This window comes from Rattus norvegicus, chromosome 8 (assembly GCF_021556685.1).
Source record: "Rattus norvegicus strain SHRSP/BbbUtx chromosome 8, alternate assembly SHRSP_T2T, whole genome shotgun sequence".
NCBI classification, from domain to species: domain Eukaryota; kingdom Metazoa; phylum Chordata; class Mammalia; order Rodentia; family Muridae; genus Rattus; species Rattus norvegicus.
This window is the reverse complement of record NC_141541.1, coordinates 115,405,477-115,425,745: the sequence shown is the minus strand read 5'-3', so window position 1 is coordinate 115,425,745 and position 20,269 is coordinate 115,405,477. Positions and strand designations below refer to the sequence as shown.

At 41.2% G+C, this 20,269-nt stretch overlaps 1 protein-coding gene across 14 annotated transcripts in view; it reads left to right on the top strand.

Moving 5' to 3' along the window:
- Dock3 (dedicator of cyto-kinesis 3) overlaps positions 1-20,269 on the top strand; it is a 355,025-nt gene that overhangs the window by 231,855 nt on the left and 102,901 nt on the right. For 13 of the 14 annotated variants that reach the window (XM_087562345.1, XM_087562340.1, XM_087562344.1 and 10 more), the window contains 7 exon segments: positions 1,955-2,079; positions 3,954-4,116; positions 4,756-4,862; positions 5,358-5,529; positions 5,854-5,951; positions 8,525-8,608; positions 10,257-10,357. In XM_087562345.1, coding sequence (XP_087418471.1) covers positions 1,955-2,079; positions 3,954-4,116; positions 4,756-4,862; positions 5,358-5,529; positions 5,854-5,951; positions 8,525-8,608; positions 10,257-10,357 — 850 coding nt within the window. 14 annotated transcript variants of the gene reach the window in all.

The window sequence follows — 20,269 nt, the reverse complement described above, 5'->3', positions numbered from 1 at the left end:
AAACTGAATTATTACTTAAATCTCACAGGAAAGCTAATGTCCAACTACAAGGCTTTTGTTAGAGGTAGTTTCAGTTATTAAAAGTTCCATGTGTCATCAGTTCTGACTCATTCCTTGATAGTAACAATAGTCAGTAGTAAATTTCTCAGTTCATTTGAATTTTAGATGTTAGGGGCTTTCAATACACCCAGGACTAATTCTGTTCAGCCTGTTACCAGACAATGACATCTAATGAAGTTGAGTTCCCTTTTTTGTCTGCCTTCCCCATCCTGACCATACACATCAGTACAATTAATGATATGCCAGGAAGGCTGAAACAGAGGAAGCAGATCAATACTCTAGATTCATCAGAATTGAAAGTACAGACTACCAAACCAAAGAGAAAAAATTTGAGAAAACTACAGATGTAGGCGTCCTCAGACCTGCCCACATATGTTCTATTCATGTATGAACTTAGGTATTTTTTCCCTTCATGAGAGCCTTAAGGAACAAGCTGGCTGTCAATACTCAAGAAAGTTCTTCATGCTCCTGAAAAAATATGTCATGGACTACTCTTCTCTACTTAAGCCAAGTTATTTTGAAAACTTTGTGTGTCCATAAGTGTGATTGTTAGGTTGCACTTCTAGAATAGGAAGGTGACCTGAAGAATGGAAGGAAGAGTCATGAAGACCTCAAAAGAACCCTATAGAACAGACCTGGTCAGAGCTTGATGCCCAAGACACATTGAAAGTCAAGAGGGGAGAGACAATTGGTTCAAAAAAGACAGCAGTGCCACTTGTATCTGACCAAACCAGGATGCTCACTTGCTATCCAAAACCAAATTTGTTTCTCTCATTGTGACTCCAGGTAATAAACGTATTTTGATAAGCCTCCAAGAAAGTAGTCTGTTCTTTTATTCAGACTCTGAAGTTTTCAGAGTTATAAAGAGAAAACTAGATGCCTCAGGCAGTAAAGGAACTTCCTGTGTGATAACATTAGTTCCATTCCTGGCAGTCATATGGTGGCAACAAAGAACCAATTTCTGCAACTTGCCATATGGCCTTCACAAGTGCATTACCCCTCCTCATGTAAATAAATATAATTTAAAAATGCATCTAAAATACAAAGTAGAGAGTGATAGAAGAAATCAACTGACTTTAACTTTTGATCTTGAGATAAACTAGGCTGACTCCATGACAGGCTTCAAATTGGCAGTTCAGGAGACTAGGCTTCAATCTCTGTTTCCAAGAACTTGGCAAGTCCAGGCAAGTAAAAACCCCAGGTCTCAGGCAGCCAGTCAGAAATTGCTCTGCCATCAGAAGCTACCTCACCACCTGGCCTGAGGCAAGGGCAATGGGTCAGCAACAGTTTCCAGACTTCCCCAGAAACAGTGTCCAGCCCTCCATACCCCAGCAATGGTTCTGGAATGTCCCTAGAGATAGGGACAAGTTAAGATAGATGTCATCCACCCCTCCCCAGAATTCTCCTAATGTGCTTTAAATTGTACCTGTGAGCTCACTGGAGTACCTCTATCTTGGAAGATGGTAGACCCCAGTATGCTGGACTTCTGCAGAATAAAACGGTCTTTGCTTTTGCAAAAGAAAAAAAAAAGGAAACTCTTAGGAGAAAGAAAAGGGATGAGTAGCAAGACAGACATCATTAAAATAAGTTTTAAAATCTTCCTTCTTTGAGGGGCTTATACTACAGCCATCTTGGAGGGGAGATACTGAGCAATCTGAACACCAGTAATCTGAGCTAGGATTTTGTAAGTAAGCTACAGCAAACACGTTTAGAATTTAGACTTAGAGAATACATAACTAACCTGAGTACTGCTGCACCAGTGTTGGTGGGCAGACCATTGTTATTAACCAAGCTTGGAATGCCCTGAGGACCCAAATGCTAGCCTGATGTCCTATGCAGCTGGGGCACTGTGATGTCTGTAGTTGTGAGCACATTGCATTTTCCCCCTCAACAGGTGATATCCGCAATGATTTGTACCTAACACTGGAGAAGGGGGACTTTGAAAGAGGGGGCAAGAGTGTACAAAAGAATATTGAAGTAACCATGTATGTACTTTATGCAGATGGAGAAATCTTGAAGGTAAGACTTGTTAGTAATGTAGAATGAAAGCTATTGTTTCCATGGACCATCTTTGTCCCTTAAAGGCAGGACTGAATTCACTTGCTCCATATACTTTTCCCTGCCTTCTTTTTTCATCCATTGAAAAACCACACATTTGTACAGTGTGGTTTGAAAAGGATTCCTAATGTCATATAATCCTCACACTAATTCTTCCTAGTGTCTGATCTACATGCCTGTAACCCCAATTTAGACCTATTCTTCTTAGTTCTGCCCTGCATGTTACCTGTTGTCCATTCTGCTAAGCCCAGAACTGCCTATTTTTTTCTGGTGATTACTAAGTCCTACTTTGTCTTTTTACTATTTGAGATAGCATTATGTTTGTAATTGGATTGAGGATATCTTCTTGTTGGTGCCAAGTTTAGAACAGAAAAGGGCAGATTCAGTCCTAGAAAATTATTCCCAGCAATGTATCACATGGATTCTTTGTTATTCTCCCTTGAAAATTGGGTCCTAGAGGACTGATTTCTAAGGCTGTCTGTTTTTTTCCTCAGTCCCGTCATAGTAAAGACCATGGTGAAAAATAGTTAGGCTTCATTTCTAGTGCACGTGTCAGGTCAGCTTTTTTCAAACCTCACTTTGGTGTACTGGCTAAAATTCCATAAGGGAGACAGAACAGAAATTATTAGCTCTACTGTACAGAGGAAAAGGGCAAAATAGTTGAAATCATCTCCCAAAACAGATAGAAGTAAAGGAGAATGTTTACAGGGATAAAACAGTGATCTGTGTGTACTGTAAAACATGAAGTAAACTCAACTCACCGTTGAGATAGGCACAACCATTGCTTACATAAGAAAGTGTCAGTGAAGCAGTTACCAGCCACTCGTGCATGTGTGGAAAGTAAGCTCTCTTTAATTTTGTTGCCCCAAACTCCTTGTAGGGCAAGAGGCAGACCAGTTCTAAGTCTGTATCTTTGTAGTAATGTTTAAAGGCTCAAGTCAGATCAAATCTGATCTTGCCTTATGGAAAGTTAACAGAGATAACCTAAAATAGCTCAACATGGCATTAAGGAAGATTACAAAGCAGTCTGTCTCGTGACTTAGGATTTCTTCTTGGTCTGATAAGGTGTCATGAGTGATGACTTCTCTCATGGAGCTCCTTACTGCCTTCTCAGCAGAATGAGACTTACCACGATGATGCAGATGTACCAGCCAGCTCCTCCAGCTTGTCAGCTTGTGTGGTCACCTCTGAGCCAAGGAGAATATGCGTGCTATGACTGCCACCAGGAATGCCCAGCCTTTTGACATTGTGTTGTCATCTACAAATGTACTGGGCATCATTCATAGCTATCCTAGGATGTATGTGGCCCATGATGGGCCTCAGAGTGGATGTTCCCAGCACAATTATACTGTCTACACAGTTACTTCCAAAAGTACTGAATTTAAGTCAAATGTTATCATCTGGTCAGGTGCAAAAATACAATCTTCATATAGGATAAAATATTCTAATGACTAGAGAGAAATTGAGGTACTTTTTAAAAAAATAATTATTCACTTTACATCCTAATACCAGTCCCTCCACTCCCCCCAAGTACCACCTCACAAAGATCTTCACCTCAGCCCCATCCTCTTTTCCTCTGAGGAGAGCCCCCCTCCCCCGACAGCTCATCAAGTCACTGCTGAACTAGGCACATCCTCTCCCACTGAGCGACAAGGTAGCCCAGTAAGAGGAACAGGATCCGCAGGCAGGCAACAGATTCAGGGATAGCCCATGCTCCAGTTGTTGAGGGACCTACATGAAGACCAAGCAGCACTCCTGCTGCTTATGTGCAGGGGTCAGGGGGCCAGGTGCTTCTTCTATGGCTATAACACCTTATTTTTGCTTCTCTTTTTCAGGACTGTATCAGCTTGGGTTCAGGAGAGCCAAATAGGAGCTCCTATCACTCCTTTGTTCTCTACCACAGTAATAGTCCTCGTTGGGGAGAAATTATCAAATTACCTATTCCCATTGACAGATTCCGGGGCTCCCATCTCCGCTTTGAGTTCAGACATTGTTCCAGTGAGTGAAACCTCCCTTCATATTCCCTTGAGGATAAAAAATATAATTCTTCTCTAGAAGTAGAATTGTGAAATTCTTGTTTTAAGGGCATGAAAATGGGGAAACAGAAATAGGATATAAATGACTATCTTAGATTGTAAAATCAGTGGTTCAAAACCATGGGATTTGAGACTAGAGAGATGGCTCAGCAGTTAAGAGCCAATCTACTCTTCTTAAGGGCCTGACATCAGATGATTCACAACTCCCTGTAACTCCAGCTCCAAAGGATCTGATGTCCTCTTCTGGCCTCACATACACATGTGGAGTGCAAGTGTGCTTGCAGCATATACATAACTAAAAATAATTTTGTAAAAACATCCTTGGGATCTAACACTGGCTTTCCCTAGTATCTGAAGTGTCCAATGTTATTTAGGGTATTTTTGTTTGTACTTTCTGAACTACTTTAAAGAACCCTTTCCTGTCTTATCAAGACCAGAAATTTAGTTTCTGCTGTGGTCATGGTAGCCTGTAATGCCTTAGAATATTAAGTGAAGATGCATACCAGCATATTTCTCATTTCCCTGCTATCAGATTGCTAAGGTTTGAAAGAGTGTGAGTAACGAGCATAAGAGGATTTCTAATAATTGGCTCTGCTTGCAGCAAAGGACAAAGGGGAAAAGAAACTCTTTGGCTTTTCATTCTCTCCGCTGATGCGTGATGATGGCACCACACTCTCAGATGATATTCATGAGCTTTATGTGTATAAGGTATGGACCTGGCTTTCTTCTGTCTCCATTCCTCAGTCCAGCTTGCTCATTCTCAAGTATAATGTCATTTCTGTGGTTTTCATTGGTCATGCCGGAGGATTCAACATGGCCCACTGGTGGGGGACAATAAGACAGCTGTGGTCAGGCTTTCCTTGTCTAATACATTGGTCCTTCTCCCACAACTAATGCCAACAGGCCCAAGAAGTCATTACTACCTCCTCTATGCCGTTATCACTTTAATAATGTTTCAAGTCCTGCTGTCTCAGTTCACGGTGATCGCAGTTGCCACGGCATAGCTGCTAACTAATACTGCTTAAGTATCAGATAGAGGCCACATATCCTTTTGTCTTCTGGGAGATTTATGAGCAGAAAGTACTCAGAGAAACCAAGGTCCAACCTTAGGAAGATAGTAACGAGCATTAATTCAGAAGTCCCCTTGGTTCTGCATATTGTGTGGCATAGGAAATACTCTCTGCTCTCTGTGTTTACCCACAGTGTGATGAAAATAGCACATTTAACAACCATGCCCTGTACCTGGGCTTGCCCTGCTGCAAAGAAGACTACAATGGCTGCCCTAATATTCCCTCCAGCCTCATCTTCCAGCGTAGCACCAAAGAGTCTTTCTTCATTTCTACACAACTTTCTTCTACCAAACTCACGCAAAATGGTAGGTAATGGCACCTACAAGGTACGTTCCATTGTTTCCAGTTGCTGCTTCCACATTGCTTGCATGTGTTAGGATACAAGCTGCTTCTTCAAGACAAAACAGGGAGTTGCTCACAGTAATAGCCCACAGAGTTGTCCATGACTGTATAGTTTTGGGTTCCCATCCAGAGTGCACGGATGTATTTTTCTTCTTTTTTTTTTTTCAGCATTTAAAGAACCTTATCAGATTCTGTCACTAGTTTTGTCTCCTAGATCCCGCCTGTTTAAAAGCTTCTGGGCCTTGCTGAACTTTGTAGAGTTAACTCCTTTAGGGCTTGTTTTCTAGTGGACCTCCTTGCTCTGCTGAAATGGAAGGCCTTCCCAGACCGGATCATGGACATCCTAGGGCGGTTGCGGCATGTCAGTGGGGAAGAAATCGTTAAGGTTTGTCTGTTACCTAATCTAAGCACACTCTCCAAGGCAGAATGTGGGCAGAAGGCCTTCCCTCTAATTCTGCCAGAAGCCTCTAAGACCATGTCTCCAAATACATAAAAGATGAATAGGAATAATTTCAGAGGTTATTTTATTCCTTATTTTATTTATTTACATTTCAAATGCTCTCCCCCTTCTCAGTTTTCCCACCACAAACCCCCTATCCCCTACTCCTTCCCCCTGCCTCTGTGAGGGTCCTCCCCTACCTGCCCATCCGCTCCTCCCTAAGTGCCCTAGCATCCCCTACCCTGAGTCATGGAGCCTCCATAGGACCAAGGGCTTCCCCTCCCAATGATGCCAGATGAGGCAATCTGGAGCCTTCCTACACATCCAGCTGGAGCCACGGGCCCCACAAGTACTCTCTGGTTGGTGTTTAGTCCCGGGGAGCTCTGGGGTATCTGGTTGGTTGATACTTTTTTCTTCCTATGGGATTGCAAACCCCTTCAGCTCCTTCAGTTTTTGTTTTTATTGGGGTCCCTGAGCTCAGTTGATATTTGGCTGCATATCTGCATCTGTATTGGTCAGGCTCTGTCACAGCCTTTCAGAGGACAGCTATACCAGGCTCCAGTCAGCAAGTGCTTCTTGGCATCAGTAATAGTGTGTGGGTTTAGTGTCTGCATATGGGGTAGACCCCTAGGTGGGGCATGTCTGGATGGCCTTTCCTTCAGTCTCTGCTCCACTCTTTGCCCCTGTATTTTCTTTTGACAGGAGGAATTCTGGATTAATATTTTTGAGGTGGGTGGGTAGCCCCATCCCTCAACTAGGGACCGTGAGTTTATTACCTCTTAAGAATTATATGATATATATATTTATAATTATAAAATAATTATATACAGTATCAAAGGGGCCCTTTTTCATTTTAAACAGAGAGAGTTATCAGTAACAGTAACCCACAATTGTCCATGGTTGTGAGCTTAGTTCTAGGGTTCACATTCAGGGTATGCAGTATGGGGGGTGAGAGAGAGAGAGAGAGAGAGAGAGAGAGAGAGAGAGAGAGAGAGAGAGAGAGATATGGATGTAGTTTCTGCTATGGTCATAGTAGCCTGTAATGCCTTAGAATATTATATGTAATATAGTCATATATAAAATAATTTTAATTATTTATAATTATAAACACATATAATTACATCATAATTTAAATTATAAACCTTATTTCATGACTTGTTTTACTTTCCATAGAAAAAGATACTAAAGGATAGCCATAAAAAGAATCTGCTCGGGGTTGGGGATTTAGCTCAGTGGTAGAGCGCTTGCCTAGCAAGCGCAAGGCCCTGGGTTCGGTTCCCAGCTCCAAAAAAAAAAAAAAAGAATCAGCTCAAAGTCAATCCCAGGTTAGGTTGTGCTGTCTGAATTTCTTTACTTCTCTCTAGGTCTTTGTTGTTTTCCTTACTTTATAGCCTTCAACACAGAGACATGGGCTTTTGATTATAAACACTACAAATACTGCCAATCCATTTGTAGCTATTAGTTTTGTCTTATTGCTTACCTGGAGTCTATTCTAGGGAACTTTCTTAGCCTCTAGCATGCTGCATTCTCTGTGTATCTTTGTGATATATATCATCTAATGAGACACTGTCCTTCCTGGTTGTATTCTCAAGACTGCTCAGAGTAGCATGTTTGCCCAGTTGGCTTTAGCTAAAGATTGTACCAAGCACTTCTAGTAGCACAAGGCCAGCAATAAAATACTACACAGTAGACCAAGCTCTACTGGAGAAAGTGAAACAGCTTTGGATTTACCATAAATAGCAATAGAACAACCCTAATTTCCCTCCTATTGTTTTGAAATAAATTGTAAATGTATCATTAATGCGATTTGATTGACAAGATGATAGAGTCTTCATTTTCCAGGTACTCCAAGCACCCTTCGTTATTTACTATTGTATTCCTTAGTTTTGCAGTCTTAAGGGGGAGGTAGATACTTAAAACAGAACAAAAAATAGCAACGAATGACACTGGCAGGTTTTTACCTATGAGAGCCCTCGTTGGCTGCATTTTTCTTTCTCCTGAGATTCTAATTTCTAAACCAAAACATAGCTTTGTGTAGATGAAGCCTAATGTGCTATAATCTCATCCAGAAATCCTCCACATAACTAGGCTGCAGTAAAGAGTGAGAGACAGCTCAACTCTTCCAGTCCCAGAAAAGTGATTATCAAGATGAATATGGTATCAGAACCACTAATTTTATTCCAAAACAGGTATTCTATCTGGGTTTTTTTATAATTGTTTTTTCTTTAGAAGTTTAGCAAAAAATAAAAAATAAAAATAAAGGAAAAATAAAGAAGTTTAGTATTCACCCAATGAGAAGAGTGACTTTAAATCTTCTGCAAGACCCTTAATCTGTATAAAGCCCCTAGCATCCACCTAATTATCCCTTATCTAGGCAGAGTCAGGTACTAGATGTTCTGTCGTGTTTTTAAGATTCTTGGAGATTTTTTTTTTGTTTATTGGGAGCTAAAGTCATTGTTGTATGAAAATTTGACCGTGCATCCTGAGACATGAACCCTTTGTTTCTTGTGTTGTTACAGTTTCTGCAGGATATCTTAGATACACTCTTTGTGATTTTGGATGATAATACAGAGAAATACGGCCTTTTGGTATTTCAGTCTCTGGTAAGTCATTTCCTGAATTTTGATTTATTTTTATTTTTTTCTCTCATACAATAACATCCCAACCACAGCCTCACCTTCCTGCAGTCCTCCAGTTCTCCCCACCTCTCCTTTCCCCCCCGATCTACTTCTTCATCCTCTGGCTCATGCTAGAAAAGAGCCAGGCTTCCAGGGACATCGACCAAACATGGCACAGGATACAGTAAGACCAGGCAGAAACTCTCATCAAGGCTGAACAAAAATACGGTCCCAAGAGCAGGCAAGAAGAGAGTCAGAGACAGCCTTCACTCCTGTCAGGAATCCCCCCCCCCAAAAAAAACACCAAGCCTACAACCATAACATATAGAGAGAGAACCTAATGGAGGTCCATACCAGCTCCACAATTGCCACTTCAGTCTCTGTGAGCCACCACCCCCCATCCCCTGCCACCCCAGTGAACCCTTCTTAGTTTATATCAGTTGTAGTGCTCTCCCATTGTTCTCAACCCCTCTTATTCTCACAATTCTTCCTCCCTCGCTTCAGTGGGTTCCCCAAGCTCCCAGGGGAGGGACATGATGGACCATGCACGCTCTGGTGCTTCCTCCCTTTCTCTCTCCCTTTCCCCCCTCTCTCTCCTCCTCTCTCCCACTCTCTCTCTCCCCCTACCCATCTCCCTCTCCCTTTTCCTCTCTCTACAACGTTGGCCTGTGCTTCTCTGCATCCATTCCCATCACTTGCCAGAATGAGCCTCTCTGATGTTGACTGGAGTAGACACCGATCTATAACAGAACACCATTTCACTTGTGTGGGTTGGTCAACTGGTGGTTTTGTTTGGCCAATCCTATTTGGTTCTACCCTAGGTCTCTGGGCTATTTACCCTCCAATTCCTGCTCATTCAGACCATATTGGGCATGGGCTCCTTATTAATCGTTCCCATCAAGTGTTTCAAAAGAAAATCTAAAGCATGCAACTTTTAGACTGAGTTAGCAGATTTGTTTTCAATAGAAGAGGTATGGAGAATTATCACTGGAAAAAGACTGACCAGCCAACCTAAATGTCCGATGCTTCCAAGATCAGCTTTGAAGAATTGGAATTGAGGGCTAGATGGTTCAGCAGTTAAGAGCACATACTACTAAAAAGGTCCCAAGTTCAGTTGAGTTTGCTTTTAACTCCTAAGGTTGCTTTAGTGAAAATTGATAGTGATATTAGTGTTTGGCACACTTTGTTTAATATGTGCATTCAAGAGGACTCTGTTTTCCAATCTAAGGGATAGGGAATTAAAGCTAAAACTTGAATGGACAAATAGTATTTGCTCCTCTGACTTTTATTCTTTCTTGCTTCCCTGTTCATTAAATTACTCCCTTTTCCAAGTTTTGTAGGACACCTGCGTGTTTACGCCACTTACACAGGTATTGTGTTATGTGTCCCTGATCCATGTTGTACCAGTCATTGCTGCGAATGGAGAGGCTTGGTAACATCGGGCACAGCTCTGCAGTGGAAAGTTAAGGGAAGGAAAAAAACAAGATGTACATACAGACAATGGAAAGCATATGATTGCTTCACATAGGGAACACTAGCAGTTTGTTCTTTGAAGAACACGAATCTGTTCTCTCCTAGGTATCTTTCTGAGGCCTCTATTGAACTATGGTGGCCTTCTTTTTATCTGTCTCAGGTTTTCATCATCAACCTGCTTCGAGACATAAAATATTTCCACTTCCGACCTGTAATGGACACATATATCCAGAAGCACTTTGCTGGAGCCCTGGCCTACAAGTAAGTTGTATTTTATATCATTATTGCAACTTGTATTTGAGTAGAAATTCAGAAATTTAAAAAGTTCAGTTACAGCCAGCACTCATTTACCTGAATTTTTAAATTTTACTTTTGTAATTATGGTAATATCATAATTATGTACACATTTTATAAAATATGTCTATATTTAATATCATAAAATTTACTACCTTAACCATTTTCAAGTTTATGATTCCATGTAGTTAAGACTTACTGTGGATATTGTTATACAGTCTTCACCAGAATTCCATCCATCTCCAAAATTATTTTTATCCCACAAGCCAAAAATCTCTAAAACTCTGTAACATTCAACATTTAACTTCTTAGTCTCCTCAGCTTCTGGAAAACATTGTACTTTTTGCCCTTGAATGTTGACTGCTATTAAGTACCTCATATAAGAGTCAAAGTATTTGTCCTTCTGTGAGTAGCTTGTGTTACTTTGTCATCTATGTTCGTCCACATTATAGCATGTATGAGAATTTTCTTTTTAAGAATGAACAGTAGGAAGCTGAAGAGATGGCTCAATGCTTAAGTGCACTGGCTGCTCTTCTAGAGGACTAAGGCTCAATTCCAAGCACCCACTTGGCACATTCCTTTTCTTTGTCATCCATCAATACCTAGTAGTTTCGCAAGAGGAGCAGGGCCCATGACCCTTTGACTGACTGTTGACATCCCCAGTTTTGTGCATGCCCAGTGCAGACAACAGCCTGTAATGTTAGTTTACTATTTCAGTGGCCCATGGCATGCCCAGAAGATAACATTTTATAGCCTGTCTTGCTATCGTCTGGCTCTTCTTCTTCTTTTTTTTTTAACCTTCTCTTATTTTATGGTTTTTGATCCTTAAAGAGGGTGTTGTAGATGTCCTGTTTAGGGTTGAGCACTCAACAGGCACCTGTTCTCAGCACCTTTGTAGCCACGTGTCTGCATTTAGTGCCATTCACTACAAAAAGAAATTTATATGACCAAGGCATAAACATAAACATAAATACTTATAAGGCAACTTTATACCACGTCCATTTGACACAACAGTAATGAGACCTTCCCACCCATGTGTGTGGCTTTAAATCAGGTTTATAGTATCAAGCCTTGAATTTCTTCTTGTAGAGTGGGCCTCAAATCCAATTAGGGAGTAACCAACTGTTAACCTCAACACTATTGCCTGATGGTCTTGTCTGGCAGGTTAGCATTGTAGCACTTAAGGTCCACTACTGGATGAAAGAGTTGATGGGTTTTCTACCCCTGAAACCAGCCCAGAAAATTCTGTGACTGTGTGTGTCAGGCAGCAGGGAGGGGGTTTCTAGTTTAGTTCCAGCATTATTTCTCATGTCCTGCAACCGAGATGTTTGGTGTCTTCAACAGGAAGGTCTTACCAACTAAAGAGCAGGGCCACAGCCTACCTTGTTTTGGGTCTCTGGACCTCCCTGACCACAACTCACAGGGAGGTAAAGTTATACCTAGCACTGGGATATTTGAATGCCTGTGGCTTCTGAGATTGACCTCCACTCATGCAGATTTCCTCCATTAAAATTTATTTTTAAAATATATATTTTATTTAGCTTATAGAATACTTGGTTTCCACGTAATTCCTTATATTCTTACTTTTAATTAACCTCTCCTTAAACCTTACCAACCCTTATCCTTCTCTATTCACATTTAACCATGTGTTCTACTATCTGCTCCCCTTTCCAGCTGTCTTACCCTGGTTCTGTCTTTTTAACAATGTTGTCGTGAGCTCTTCAGTGACTCCCCCACACTCTCTCTCATGATCATAACCACTAGGAGAGTAATCAGTGAACATATGTGAGATCTAAAAACAGAGATGTTTTTGCTTCTCTGCTTCAGATTTAAATACCTTTATTAAATTATTTTTCTAACCTTATTCTAGGTATAACTTCTAAAAATAGAGAGAGAGATAGATAAATAGATAGATAGTTAAAGATAAGTATTCTTTCTTTTTTCCTCATATTAGAATACCTGTCATTCAGTCACCAATAAATACAATGTGGGCTATGTACCAGCTTTCTGCTTGGAATGTAAAATATACTTTATTTTATAATTTCTGTACTTTTCCTTCTAAGAACTGATGCTAGAACTACTGAAATTGTCTTACTTGCATGAGAAATATGAGAAGCTAATATAGCATACCAAATAAAACAAAAAGATACTTCATGCTAAACAAATTAGCTAAGACCATTGGGTAAATAAGATATTGTCATTTTATGAAATTAGCATAATTTTTGCAACCAAAAATAATTCTTGACAGTGGTTCTGTGAAGTAGTTCTCAGAACTCTGATACTTGGGTGGCACTCTGGAGAGTAAACACTATATGCTTCATGTGTCATCTTCTTAGTTTTCAACAATGACTTTGAGATGTACTGTTATTTCCTCCATATGTCAGGTGAAGAGAGTAAGGCACAGGGGATTAAATAATGTGTTTAAGGACACAAAACTGTTACTAGTTGGACCCCTTTTACCTCTGTAATGTCTTGTCATGTAAATGTATATAGCATCCTGTGAGATCATGGACCTGCATAGCTTCCTGTTAGAGCATAGACCTGCCCCTTTAAAATATGGTACCTTAAGAGATTAGACATGGCAGCCCAGGAGAAATCAAGCTGTATACCTTCTGTAGCCTATTCGTACGAATGAAGAACTGACAGGCACTTTCTGTGACTGTTAGAGGAAACCCAGCCTTCTTTCTACTACTAAGGACAAGATATTCTTAAACTATGATTTTACCTAGTGCCTGACTCCATGTCAGAAGTCATACAGGGTAGACCAAAAATAAATGAAGATTCTCCACTCACTCAGGAAACTGAGAAGACTCAGAGATCCCCCTTCTTCCATAATTTTGAAGGCTCTTTCCCGTGGGATCTCCTTTTACTATACAGTGCTTTTGTCTCTTCTCATGCTTTCCCACTTGGGGGTGGGGGCGGTAGGAGGATGGATGGGAATACCCATATGGGGGAGGGGGGGGAGTGGATGGGTGCTTATGTACAGGAAACCAGGAAAGGAAATAACATTTGAAATGTAAGTAAAGACTCCTAAGACTGCAGAGGAGAAGAGACCACCAATACTGCCCACCCCTGCCCACATCCCTGGCCCAAGAGGAAACTGTATACGGCCTCTGGGAACCGGTAGATAGGGGCACTGGAGCTGCAGGTCCCCTGCGCTCGAGACACCACCAGAACCTGAAGGGACCGGATCAACAGTTCTCTGCATCCAAATCCTGTGGAAGGGAGAGCTAAAACTTCAGAGAGACAGACACGCCTGGGAGCCAGAAGAGACTACACTCTGCCCACATTTCTGACTCCAGAGGAAAACACCAAAAGCCATCTGGGACCCTGGTGCATGGGGGCTCCCGGAAAGGGGGGCGCAGGTCCTCCTGGTTGCTGCCCTCACAGAGAGCTCATAAGCAACACCTCATGAGCAAACATGAGCCTCAGGACCACAGGTAAGACCAACTCTTCTGCTCCAAGTGACCTGCCTGGTGAATTCAGGACACAGGCCCACAGGAACAGCTGAAGACCTGTAGACAGGAAAAACTACACGCCCGAAAGCAGAACACTCTGTTCCCATAACTGGCTGAAAGAAAACAGGAAAACAGGTCTACAGCACTCCTGACACACAGGCTTATAGGACAGTCTAGCCACTGTCAGAAATAGCAGAACAAAGTAACACCAGAGATAATCTGATGGCAAGAGGCAAGCGTGGGAAACCAAGCAACAGAAACCAAGACTACATGGCATCATCAGAGCCCAATTCTCCCACCAAAGCAAACACTGAATATCCAAACACACCAGAAAAACAAGATCTAGATTTAAAATCATATTTGATCATGATGCTGGAGGACTTCAAGAAAGACATTAAGAACTCCCTTAGAGAAATGCAGGAAAACATGAATAAGCAAGTAGAAGCCTATAGAGAGGAATCACAAAAATCCCTGAAAGAATTCCAGGAAAACACAATCAAACAGTTGAAGGAATTAAAAATGGAAATAGAAACAATCAAGAAAGAACACAGGGAAACAACCCTGGATATAGAAAACCAATGGAAGAGACAAGGAGCCGTAGCTACAAGCATCACCAACAGAATACAAGAGATAGAAGAGAGAATCTCAGGAGCAGAAGATTCCATAGGAATCATCGACTCAACTGTCAAAGATAGTGTAAAACGAAAAAAGCTACTGGTCCAAAACATACAGGAAATCCAGGACTCAATGAGAAGATCAAACCTAAGGATAATAGGTATAAAAGAGAGTGAAGACTCACAGCTCAAAAGACCAGTAAATATCTTCAACAAAATCATAGAAGAAAACTTCCCTAAGCTAAAGAAAGAGATTCCCATAAGCATACAAGAACCCTGCAGAACTCCAAATAGATTGGACCAGAAAAGAAACTCCTCCCTCTCTGCTCCCAAACCCCGTGGGAGAGAGACCTCACCGCCTGGTCAGGTGGGCACTCCTGAGGCTGCAGAGCGGAGGAGACTACCAACACTGCCCACCCCTGCCCACATCCCTGGCCCAAGAGGAAACTGTATAAGGCCTCTGGGTTCCCGTAGGGGAGGGCCCAGGAGCGGCAGGAGCCCTGCGGCTGAGACACCACCGGAACCTGAAGGAAACAGACCGGATAAACAGTTCTCTGCACCCAAATCCCGTGGGAGGGAGAGCTAAACCTTCAGAGAGGCGGACACGCCTGGGAAACCAGAAGAGACTGCACTCTGCGCACATCCAGACGCCAGAGGAAAACACCAAACGCCATCTGGAACCCTGGTGCACGGAGGCTCCCGGAAAGAGCGGCACAGATCTTCTCGGTTGTTGCCGCCGAGGAGAGGATTAGGCAGTACCCCACGAGCACACTTGAGCCTCGGAACCTCAGGTAGGACCAACTTTTCCCCTGCAAGTGACCTGCCTGGTGAACTCAAGACACAGGCCCACAGGAACAGCTGAAGACCTGTAGACAGGAAAAACTACACGCCCGAAAGCAGAACACTCTGTCCCCATAACTGGCTGAAAGAAAACAGGAAAACAGGTCTGCAGCACTCCTGACACACAGGCTTATAGGACAGTCTAGCAACTGTCAGAAATAGCAGAACAAAGTAACACTAGAGAGAATCTGATGGCGGGAGGCAAGCGCAGGAACCCAAGCAACAGAAACCAAGACTACATGGCATCATCGGAGCCCAATTCTCCCACCAAAATAAACATGGAATATCCAAACACACCAGAAAAGCAAGATCTAGTTTCAAAATCATATTTGATCATGATGCTGGAGGACTTCAAGAAGGACGTGAAGAACTCCCTTAGAGAACAAGTAGAAGCCTACAGAGAGGAATCGCAAAAATGCCTGAAAGAATTCCAGGAAAACAAGATCAAACAGTTGAAGGAATTAAAAATGGAAATAGGAGCAATCAAGAAAGAACACATGGAAACAACCCTGGATATAGGAAATCAAAAGAAGAGACAAGGAGCTGTAGATAGAAGCCTCACCAACAGAATACAAGAGATGGAAGAGAGAATCTCGGGAGCAGAAGATTCCCTAGAAATCATTGACTCAACTGTTAAAGATAATGTAAAGCAGAAAAAGCTACTGGTCCAAAACATACAGGAAATCCAGGACTCAATGAGAAGATCAAACCTAAGGATAATAGGTATAGAAGAGAGTGAAGACTCCCAGCTCAAAGGACCAGTAAATATCTTCAACAAAATCATAGAAGAATACTTCCCCAACCTAAAAAAAGAGATACCCATAGGCATACAAGAAGCCTCCAGAACTCCAAATAGATTGGACCAGAAAAGAAACACCTCCCGTTACATAATAGTCAAAACACCAAACGCACAAAATAAAGAAAGAATATTAAAAGCAGTAAGGGAAAAAGGTCAAGTAACATATAAAGGCAGACCTATCAGAATCACACCAGACTTTTCGCCAGAAACTGTGAAGGCTAGAAGATCCTGGACAGATGTCATACAGACCCTAAGAGAACACAACTGCCAGCCCAGGTTACTGTATCCTGCAAAACTCTCAATTAACATAGATGGAGAAACCAAGATATTCCATGACAAAACCAAATTTACACAATATCTTTCTACAAATCCAGCACTACAAAGGATAATAAAGGGTAAAGCCCAACATAAGGAGGCAAGCTATACCCTAGAAGAAGCAAGAAACTAATCGTCTTGGCAACAAAACAAAGAGAAGAAAAGCACACAAACATAACCTCACATCCAAATATGAATATAACAGGAAGCAATAATCACTATTCCTTAATATCTCTCAACATCAATGGCCTCAACTCCCCAATAAAAAGACATAGGTTAACAAACTGGATACGCAACGAGGACCCTGCATTCTGCTGCCTACAGGAAACACACCTCAAAGACAAAGACAGACACTACCTCAGAGTGAAAGGCTGGAAAACAACTTTCCAAGCAAATGGTCATAAGAAGCAAGCTGGAGTAGCCATTCTAATATCAAATAAAATCAATTTTCAATTAAAAGTCATCAAAAAAGTTAAGGAAGGACACTTCATATTTATCAAAGGAAAAATTCACCAAGATGAACTCTCAATCCTAAATATCTATGCCCCAAATACAAGGGCACCTACATACATAAAAGAAACCTTACTAAAGCTCAAAACACACATTGCACCTCACACAATAATAGTGGGAGATTTCAACACCCCACTCTCATCAATGGACAGATCATGAAACAGAAATTACACAGAGACGTAGACAGACTAAGAGAAGTCATGAGCCAAATGGACTTAACAGATATTTATAGAACATTCTATCCTAAAGCAAAAGGATATACCTTCTTCTCAGATCCTCATGGTACTTTCTCCAAAATTGACCATATAGTTGTTCAAAAAACGGGCCTCAACAGGTACAGAAAGATAGAAATAATGCCATGCGTGCTATCAGACCACCACGGCCTAAAACTGGTCTTCAATAACAATAAGGGAAGAATGCCCACATATACGTGGAAATTGAACAATGCTCTACTCAATGATAACCTAGTCAAGGAAGAAATAAAGAAAGAAATTAAAAACTTTTTAGAATTTAATGAAAATGAAGGTACAACATACCCAAACTTATGGGACACAATGAAAGCTGTGCTAAGAGGAAAACTCATAGCGCTGAGTGCCTGCAGAAAGAAACAGGAAAGACCATATGTCAGCAGCTTGACAGCACACCTAAAAGGTCTAGAGCAAAAAGAAGCAAATACACCCAGGAGGAGTAGAAGGCAGGAAATAATCAAACTCAGAGCTGAAATCAACCAAGTAGAAACAAAAAGGACCATAGAAAGAATCAACAGAACCAAAAGTTGGTTCTTTGAGAAAACCAACAAGATAGATAAACCCTTAGCCAGACTAACGAGAGGACCCAGAGAGTGTGTCCAAATTAACAAAATCAGAAATGAAAAGGGAGACATAACTACAGATTCAGAGGAAATTCAAAAAATCATCAGATCTTACTATAAAAGCCTATATTCAACAAAACTTGAAAATCTACAGGAAATGGACAATTTCCTAGACAAATATCAGGTACCGAAGTTAAATCAGGAACAGATAAACCATTTAAACAACCCCATAACTCCTAAGGAAATAGAAGCAGTCATTAAAGGTCTCCCAACCAAAAAGAGCCCAGGTCCAGACGGATTTAGTGCAGAATTCTATCAGACCTTCATAGAAGACCTCATACCAATATTATCCAAACTATTCCACAAAATTGAAACAGATGGATCACTCCCGAATTCCTTCTATGAAGCCACAATTACTCTTATACCTAAACCACACAAAGACCCAACAAAGAAAGAGAACTTCAGACCAATTTACCTTATGAATATGGACGCAAAAATACTCAATAAAATTCTGGCAAACCGAATCCAAGAGCACATCAAAACAATCATCCACCCTGATCAAGTAGGCTTCATCTCAGGAATGCAGGGATGGTTTAATATACGGAAAACCATCAACGTGATCCATTATATAAAACTGAAAGAACAAAACCACATGATCATTTCATTAGATGCTGAGAAAGCATTTGACAAATTCAACACCCCTTCATGATAAAAGTCCTGGAAAGAATAGGAATTCAAGGCCCATACCTAAACATAGTAAAAGCCATATACAGCAAACAGTTGCTAACATTAAACTAAATGGAGAGAAACTTGAAGCAATCCCACTAAAATCAGGGACTAGACAAGGCTGCCCACTCTCTCCCTACTTATTCAATATAGTTCTTGAAGTTCTAGCCAGAGCAATCAGACAAGAAAAGGAGATCAAGGGGATACAGATCGGAAAAGAAGAAGTCAAAATATCACTATTTGCAGATGATATGATAGTTTATTTAAGTGATCCCAAAAGTTCCACCAGAGAACTACTAAAGCTGATAAACAACTTCAGCAAAGTGGCTGGGTACAAAATTAACTCAAATAAATCAGTAGCCTTCCTCTACACAAAAGAGAAACAAGCCGAGAAAGAAATTAGGGAAACGACACCCTTCATAATACACCCAAATAATATAAAGTACCTCGGTGTGACTTTAACCAAGCAAGTAAAAGATCTGTACAATAAGAACTTCAAGACACTGAAGAAAGAAACGGAAGAAGACCTCGGAAGATGGAAAGATCTCCCATGCTCATGGATTGGCAGGATTAATAGTAAAAATGGCCATTTTACCAAAAGCGATCTACAGATTCAATGCAATCCCCATCAAAATACCAATCCAATTCTTCAAAGAGTTAGACAGAACAATTTGCAAATTCATCTGGAATAACAAAAAACCCAGGATAGCTTAAACTATCCTCAACAATAAAAGGACTTCAGGGGGAATCACTATCCCTGAACTCAAGCAGTATTACAGAGCAATAGTGATAAAAACTGCATGGTATTGGTACAGAGACAGACAGATAGACCAATGGAATAGAATTGAAGACCCAGAAATGAACCCACACACCTATGGTCACTTGATTTTTGACAAAGGAGCAAAACCATCCAATGGAAAAAAGATAGCATTTTCAGCAAATGGTGCTGGTTCAACTGGAGGTCAACATGTAGAAGAATGCAGATCGATCCATGCTTATCACCCTGTACAAAGCTTAAGTCCAAGTGGATCAAGGACCTCAACATCAAACCTGATACACTCAAACTAATAGAAGAAAAACTAGGGAAGCATCTGGAACACACTGGCACTGGAAAAAATTTCCTAAACAAAACACCAATGGCTTACGCTCTAAGATCAAGAATCGACAAATGGGATCTCATAAAACTGCAAAGCTTCTGTAAGGCAAAGGACACTGTGGTTAGGACAAAACGGCAACCAACCGATTGGGAAAAGATCTTTACCAATCCTACAACAGATAGAGGCCTTATATCCAAAATATACAAAGAACTCAAGAAGTTAGACCGCAGGGAGACAAATAACCTTATTAAAAAATGGGGTTCAGAGCTAAACAAAGAATTCACAGCTGAGGAATGCCGAATGGCTGAGAAACACCTAAAGAAATGTTCAACATCTTTAGTCATAAGGGAAATGCAAATCAAAACAACCCTGAGATTTCACCTCACACCAGTGAGAATGGCTAAGATCAAAAACTCAGGTGACAGCAGATGCTGGCGAGGATGCGGAGAAAGAGGAACACTCCTCCATTGTTGGTGGGATTGCAGACTGGTACAACCATTCTGGAAATCAGTCTGGAGGTTCCTCAGAAAATTGGACATTGAACTGCCTGAGGATCCAGCTATACCTCTCTTGGGCATATACCCAAAAGATGCCCCAACATATAAAAAAGACACGTGCTCCACTATGTTCATCACAGCCTTATTTATACTAGCCAGAAGCTGAAAAGAACCGAGATGCCCTTCAACAGAGGAATGGATACAGAAAATGT